The 8,195-nt window shown below is 36.8% G+C and overlaps 1 protein-coding gene across 1 annotated transcript; it reads right to left on the reverse strand.

The window, feature by feature from the left end:
- Positions 1 to 838: 838 nt before the first annotated feature.
- On the reverse strand, positions 839 to 7,150 carry vbp1 (von Hippel-Lindau binding protein 1). Its single transcript, XM_084712984.1, has 6 exons — positions 7,020 to 7,150; positions 3,207 to 3,331; positions 2,500 to 2,566; positions 2,255 to 2,353; positions 1,854 to 1,992; positions 839 to 1,205 (listed from the first exon to the last, which is right to left on the reverse strand). The coding sequence occupies exons 1-6, from the start codon at positions 7,098 to 7,100 to the stop codon at positions 1,129 to 1,131; spliced, it is 588 nt and encodes a 195-aa protein (XP_084569110.1). The 5' UTR covers positions 7,101 to 7,150; the 3' UTR covers positions 839 to 1,128.
- Positions 7,151 to 8,195: the final 1,045 nt, after the last annotated feature.

Consider the following 8,195-nt stretch of genomic DNA (forward strand, 5'->3'; position numbering starts at 1 on the left):
TGGAGAGTCAAAGGGACGGAGGAGGAGCAGCAGGTTTGGAGCAGGACGACAGCTGATCCCTCTGAACTCCTAAAAGTTTTTTTTTATTCTGTATTCTTCTTCTGTTGTGATCGTCCCACAAGCCTGATTCTACTGAGTATAATGGCAACTAGGTGAGTTTCAAGAATTAATAACACAAGTAAAAAGTCTCATATGTATGGAAGCCCGATTCCAGAAACACACACACACACACACACACACACACACACACACACACAAAGATCCTGTAAGACGTTAGTGAGTTAGTATCTCAAAATAATGAGAACCTTTATCAAAATAATGAGTTAATCAGGGTTGACTGTTCTGAAGTTACCTAGTTTATTTCATGATTACTACAAAAAAACAAAACATAATGAGCTAGTGTCTAATAGAGTTAATTCCTCAAAATTATCAGTTAGTTTCCCAAACAATGATCTAGTTTCTCAAAATAATGAGTTTGTATCTCAAAATTATGTGATAGTGAGTAACTTTCTCAAAATTATGAATTAGATACTCATCAAGTGTTTCTTTATTTTGACATACTACAATATTTATTCATTATTTTGAGATACTTGCTCATTATTTCAAGAAAGTCTCTCTAATGACTTTACAGGATTTCTTTTAATCGCATCGGTGGAAATGGACTTCCATACGTATGTCAACAGGTCGAAAGGGGAAAAAAAAGCAGAAGTGCAGGTCAGTAAGGAGGGAAAATGCAGGAAAGAAAAGACGACGCGAGAGAACCCTCACTCACAATCTGCCAAAGATAACAGGAACATACTTAAATCATTAAAAAGAATACAAAAATTGCCTCGTTGCCTTTGTTTTTTTGTTAGTTTTTTACTTGAAAAAATACTTTAAAAAGTAACAAATCAACAGAAAACAGTAGTGGTGGAAGCTCGACTTGACAGAGGGCATGTTCAAAATAACACGTAATTCTGAAGTGTGCGCACACCGCAGCCTCTGGAGATATTTCAAACATGTCCTCTCATCTGTCGAGCTCTGGGGTGAACATACACATGACTTGGAGGGGTCGGGGGTTTGGTTTTTTTTTATTGACTAAGGAGAAGATTATTAGCAGAAGGGGATGTGGACGCCGTGCTGTCGATATTAAGACTTGTCTGCTGATTTGAGGAGGTTTTCTCTGCTCCTTCTCTTCACGTCCCAGTTGTAGACTCGTGCCATGTCTGAGGGGAGCGAAGAGTTAAAGAACAACGGCAGCAGAGCGACATTTTAATCTGAAAATCAGGTACTGAATGAAGCTGGAGGTGCACATCGGCTTCATTGGCTCTAGTTTTTCAACCAGTAGGTAATGCCGATTCTGCTGATTAATATATACATTCTCCTACAATATATAAAAATAGATATATAACAATAATAGGTCTGCACGATATAGCTGAAAAACCTATCACAAAAGTGAAGTTTCATATTGGCTGATATCAATAATTATTGATCACACAGGTCATGACTGCTGACATGTTGTGTGCTCCAAAGGGTGAAAGCAGAGAATAAAAGATAAATTATGTAGAGTTGCAATGATTTATCAAATAATTAATTATTAATCACACTAATACTAGTAAAAGAGTACGTAAAAGTCAAAATGATCAGATTCTAGCTTCTTAAATGTGAATATTTTCTGGTTTCATTCTGGTTTCAAAGGACGTCATCTTAGGCTTCAATTTTTATTTGCCCCACGAACAAATTGTTTTATTTATTAGAGATGATCAAATCATGTTGTAGAAATGCGTTGTGTAAAACTTGAGACATCTTAACACTCGGGTTCTGCAGGACCTGCAGCGAGACAAACCTGTACGGACCACTTAGTGGAAGGATACTGACTTCAGTGGTGGTGAACTGGTCTCTCAGGAAATCCAGATCGTCCTCGAGTGTCTCTAGGTTACGAGATGCTGTGGAAAGGTTCTTCTCTAGGAGGGCCTGGGCTTCATCGATGTCGTACTCTAACATGACGTTAGCCTTTCGGGGAAAATGTCAGGGTGGGAAAAACATGGAGTGAGAGACGTTATGGCCTTTAATCCCACGATAACACTTGGTTTTATAAAAATGATGAAGATGACAACCGACTTAGCCTTCTGATTAGTCACTTCAACTTTTATTACTTAATAACTATCCTACATTTGTCTTGTACTTGTTATCTTGTTGTTTTATCCGTCTTTTTAAAAGTTCTCTTAGACATTGTTTTCTAATTTAAGAGCCATTTAATCTGAGCTCTACTTACCCCTAACCATAGGCAGACTTTCTCAGTGGGCGGCACAGAGGCCTTGCAGTAAACATTGTCAGCCAATAGGAAGTGTGTCTCCATTGGCTCTGTGGTGTCCTGAGAAAACAAAAACATTACATGCATGATTATGGCCAAACTGAATGCTACATTTATTTTCATCAATAGCCATGTTTTCTAATATTTTCTAAAATGTTTCGGATCAAATAGCCTGATTTGCGTTAGTTTAGATAGATGCTACACACCTTTTTCTTCTGCATGTGTCGTAGGATTTCTAGCGTCTGTGTGATTTGTGGGATCTGGCTTTTCAACCTGCAGATTAAGACAGTTGAGTAAAGAAGGCGTTAATTAAGTCAGAAAATTATGACACGGACATTTGCTTCAGCACAAACGAATTCAGTGATGTTAAAAACTTAAATGCAGAGTTCAGAGAAAGTACATACAGTAAGTATACAGTGTTGGGGGCGGGTGGGGGGGGTCACCAGATTTCCAAAGTAAAAACAATGTATTTTAAAGAGGAAAGAGAGATATTTTCTATTAAAGTGAATTCAGTGGGACTTTATTGGCAAGAAAAAGATGTTTGCACAAGCAAGTGTAAAATAAAATCAAGAGAAAATTTTAGATATATGATATAAACCTTAAAATACAAGTAAGATATAATATTTAAAAATAGTAGAATATTTTCTATTTATGTCTTATCCGCCTTTTTATTGTTAATATTAAGGCTATTTCTTGTAGCATGTCATTTTTTCTGTTATTTCACTAACCAGATTTAGGTATTTCTAGAGATGATGAAGAACAAAGCTGACAAACCAGGAGTAAGAGTTTTTATGACAGTAAGAAGGTAATCTATAATTGTTAAGCAGTTCTGGCAGCACATATGAATACACAAAAGCAAACTGTCTGGTGTCGTGTTTACTTTATGAGAGAAGTGTCTTTTTGTTGGTGTTACCTGAGTTTCTTTTGAGACAGGTTGAGCTCCATGTATTTATATTTCTGGTACTGTTCATCCAGCTTCCTCAGGGCTGAATCTGCCGTCTCGTTGCCGGGCTGCTTCATAAAAGAGTCGACATCCTCCTGTAAAATCCAGCAGAGGAGAGAGCGAGACAAGACATTAAAGACTGACCAATGAGTCCAGGACTGCAACTAACAATAATTTTCATTATCGATTAATCTGTTGATGAATCAATTAGTTGTTTGATCCATTAATGTCAAATTGTGAAAAACATTCATCAGTGTTTCCTAAATAAAGGCAAAGATGATGTCCTCAAATGTCTTGTTTTGTCCGCAACCCAAACATATTAAGTTAACTGTCATAAAGGAATAAAGAAACCACATAATATTCAAATTTAAGAAACTGAAATCAGAGAAATTGGACATATTTTTAATTAAAACATAACTCAAAACAATTAATCAATTATCAAAATAGTTGGGGATATTTTATACAAGAAATGCAGCCAAAGGTGTGTTTTAAAATGAAAGTACATGCACGTGCATCACATAAAAAGAGACACTGAATGAACATAAAAATAGAGCTGCAACAATTTACTGATTATGAATCAAAGATTAATTTATTTACCATCTATTATGATAGCTGCTTTCAATTTATTTTATTTTTAAGGGGGAAAAAGTCAGAATTATCTTCTCAAATGTGAATATTTTCTATTTTCTTTACTCTTTTATGGCAGGAAACTGAATATATTTGGGTTGTTGATACAAGAAGACATTTGAGGACGACTTTGAGAAAAGTGAAGTGATGAGTTTTTAGCCTTCTTTTAAAAATATTTAAAATAAAATGTTTTTTTTACAGTAAGCATCTAAGCATATCACTTTTGATTAGGATCCCTTTAATTTGTTTTTTTTTAAGAAGAAGAAGAAGAAGAAGAAGAAGAAGAAGAAGAAGAGTTATGACAAATAGCTAAATCAACATTAATGGTCAGTGCTCTCTGGTGGAAAAACTGTATTACTGCAGCACTGGTTTTATATGAACTCAGATGAACTTTTACAGTTCTGTACTGCAATTTCTTGCCACTCATCATTCAACAAATCACCAGCAATGAAAAATAGCTTTTAAAAAAAAAAAAAAAAAAAGTGAATATCAGGCAATAAGTCAGGCCCAGTCAATATATTGATCTCGCTGTATATCACCAAGAAAAGTCAAATTTCTCTGTTTCCAGCATCTTAAATGTGAATATTTTCTGGTTTCTTTACTCGAACTGGGGACAAAACAAGATACCTGAGAACTAGGGATACACACGATTAGTCGACTTTACAGTTAAACGTCCCCACCACAAATACTAGTCATTTAAACTATTTATCAATATTTCATTCATGCACAATGCCAGTTAACTGTTGCCTCTAAGATTTTATGAAGCCACTCGCCACTAATCGGGGCTGCAGCACTGTCAGATGGCAGCCCCTCTCGCCCAGTGTGTATGCCCCGATCGCCTAGGCAGCCCTGGATGTTTATATCAGCACGGTTTGGCAGTGTTTTAATCTAGAAAATGTAAATAATTTTAAATGTAGACTGTAACAGAATAAGCTGATATATATTCACTCGACTGGAGAAACATGTGCCCACATTAAGCACAGACACAGACATAAACCTGCTAGCAGTGCTAACGTTAGCCACACTGTGTAGCAGGCTGGCAGCTAACATTAGCTCTGGGTCGTTTACCCGCAGACACTGTCATCCTCTTCAGTCTGAAAAGGTGAAACATTTAGTGAGTTGTTGTCATGTTTTGTACGTTAATGTGTAAGGTTTGTATTGCACAGTGCAAAGTTTTGTCAAAAACCTGACGAGCTTCCATGTGCGACCACAGAACACTAAGAAAACTTGCAAATATTAAATTTGAGAACGTGTTTTTAACTTAAAAATGCTTCAAATGATTCACTAATTATCAAATGTATTGGCTAAATTTGACATAACTTTTATGACCAACCTAACAACCAATTATGAACTAAAAGTTCAACTAAAGAGTTACTTTTCCTGGAGTATTTTTTAGGAACCTTGAAAGAAAAACATTCATAATTTCAAAAGTAAAAAATCTCAAATTAAAGATAAATCCAAATTTATTTCATCAGTGTTCATAGGTGGGCCAATGGATTGTGTTTAGAAACCAAAAAAATCTCCAAACCATTCAGAGATGGCAAGATACCAACATAAAGACTCACTCAAAGCTGATAAATAATGAATGGAAACAGTAGTTATTAAAGATTTAAGCTATGACTCATGAGTCATCTCTCGTGTTCAGTGTAAAATCTGAGACTGACCATCAACCATATGCTTAACATTTATTTCCTCTGAGGGACGTGGCTCACTGCTTTCATGGTCTGTCTTGTAAATGCAAACAGACCAGAAAAAAACTTTTGCTTCTTCATTACCTGGGTGGAACAATGAGTCAGATTACGTGAAAATTATAGCAAATTATTAACAAAAGAATGTGTTAACACTTTAGTAAGAGTCCATGAATTATCATAAATTCATGCTTAAAAAAGCATGAATTTGTTCATTTAGCATTTCATGAATGATAATAATACAAGGATTAACAGTATCTCACGCGAGAACTGTGGTTCTAAGACAATAAAGATACACCCCCCAATATCATGACATTTTATTTTGTTACAGTATCGATTCTCATAAATACTGTATCATGATACATGCAAAGACCCCCTGGCAGTGGTTCATTCTGTGTTGTGTTCAACTGTGGTGGTGGATGAGGCTCCAAAGAAAGCAGATCACAAGTTACAAAGGGGGTTAAAGCGATATTTAGCTTTTTTTCCTTCTTCAAGTTAGTTGGCTCACTTTCTGCACCACAGTCTCTCTGCTGGTTTCGCTCCATGTTGAGTTTTTAAAATATATTTGTTGGTGCTCCGAGCATCACATGAGTAGTGCCATCTAGTTCCATAATATTTGAGAGAAGGCAGTGGGGCTGCAGGGTATGGTTAAAAGATATGGTGTGATTATTTTGACTGAAATAGTGATATGCGATACAGTTAGTGGGAATGATCATTTTTCCATTCGAATTTATATTTTTCCTGGAAAAGAAAAAGAACTATTAATGATTTGTTCAGATTTTAACCACACAAAAAACTTTTCTTCTGAAGAACAAGGTTTTAGGTCAGGCCATCTCTGCAGCACTATAGTGTCTCATTATAATGCTTATGTTTTCTCAAAAAAATGCTATGTGGTTCTGTGGTCTGGATATTGCACTTGGCCATAATGCAATTTTATTGCAATTACGATTAACTGTGCAGCCCTATTCTGGGGTGAACTTTCCCTTTAACCTGACAGGAGCCAGACCAGCACCTGTATGTTGTTAATTATATTAATATGTTTTTAAAGTCCATGTCTGGTAGTCTCTACGTATAGTAGGATCACAGTGTTAATATTAACTAATAATGAAGGAGAGGATGAGAAGCAGCTAACGCCGTTAAATGACACTAGGATATATACTAGCAAAGCAGTTAACTGAATAACGTGTACCTAACTAAAATGCTTAAGAGCCTGAAGAGGAAACAGAGTATACTGTGAATAAGCAGCAGCTTACACACAGCCACTATGATGTCCATAGATGGACGTGAGCAGCCGCCCAGCCTGCACACACAGCAGGATTAACAGTTAGCTCTCATGCTAACTTAGCTAACTAGCTCGTTGGTACCGTGACGCGCCCACACGTCGGCTACGAGTACAAACGTGACTTTTCAACGGTCTAATCCCGCTGTGAGACACGCAACAGACTGAGCAAAGTCAGTGTTTACCCACCACAAACACAGCTTCAGGGATCCCGAGGTGCTTTTTCTTTGTCGCCTGTACGGCATTGCTGTTGTCTATGGTCGCCGCCATCTTGGAGAGAGACTACTCCTTCCTTCCTTACGTACAAGTCTGCGTCAACGTCAACCGTCTCAAAAGGAGAGAGGAGGCTCGGCTGCCTCTAGTGGCCATAGCCTGCAACTGCTGCTAGTGCTGCTGCTACTACATTATTTCATAATGATGTGGAAGGCAGGAATGATTTAAAACCATATTATTATTTTTTTAATTAATTAATTAATATATATATTTGCTGCAACTTTACGCACTATCATTTAACTTTTAGACTGTACTGAACTATTGGCTTGAATTTATGTATGTTGCTTGACTTTTGAATTTGTCATCGAATTTCATGTTTCATGTATGTCCTAAAGGGACAGTTCAGCCAAAAATGGAAATTCAGTCATTATCTATTCACCCTCATTCTGATTGAAAGTCTGGTTTAGTTTTTTTTTTTGTTTTTTTTTGTTTTTCAGTCCACAAAACACTGCTGGAGTTTCACAGGAAAACGTTGTTTGCACATGAATGGTCTGTCTTGTTTATTAGTTTTCTTTGGCTTGTTTTTAAATGTTTTCAGTGGACATCTTTTAGCAAAGAGAACAGTGAAGGATCTGCTTCCTCTGCATTCCACTGCTTTTTTCAACATTCAGACGTGTGCAGATCAGTCCACCTCTTGGCGCATTACCTCACTCTTAAAGACGCCTGGACACGCCCAACTGCGGGTGGATGTCGTTTCAACAGCAGTGGCCATTCTTGTCAGTGTTACTGTGATTCTTGTGTTTGCTTCACTGATTTGATGAATAAATAATTTCATGTTGTCCAGTAGAAATTCAGCGCCAGGTTTATGCGTTTGCTGGTTAGAGATAACTTAGCCAACAACGTGTGGTCATACTGCTGCATCGTGACTAACAAGGATAAAAATGTACAACCCAGGTTGGGGATGAAGGGTGTTCAGTTCACAGTATTACATTATGTAGCTAGTTATCCAGTTAGTACCGTCAACAAAGAGGACAGTGTGTTTATAGATACATAAAGTGTTGAGATGAGTTTTGCACAGTCAAGTAAACAACTTAGTCTAACTTTTGTGAACTTAAAATACACAAGTTAGGTTAACTAGTGTGCAGTCACAAT

Source organism: Lutjanus erythropterus, chromosome 23 (genome assembly GCF_056507025.1).
Source record: "Lutjanus erythropterus isolate fLutEry1 chromosome 23, fLutEry1.hap2, whole genome shotgun sequence".
Taxonomy (NCBI): Eukaryota; Metazoa; Chordata; class Actinopteri; order Lutjaniformes; family Lutjanidae; genus Lutjanus; species Lutjanus erythropterus.

Bases quoted from the DNA above. Each gene is read 5' to 3' on its own strand.
- vbp1 (XM_084712984.1), bottom strand. From the start codon at position 7,100: ATGGCGGCGACCATAGACAACAGCAATGCCGTACAGGCGACAAAGAAA. The intron at 3,332-7,019 runs GTGGGTAAACAC...TGGATTTTACAG, and splicing joins TCCCTGAAGCTGTGTTTGTG to GAGGATGTCGACTCTTTTAT. The intron at 1,206-1,853 runs GTATCCTTCCAC...CGCTCCCCTCAG, and splicing joins GTTCACCACCACTGAAGTCA to ACATGGCACGAGTCTACAAC.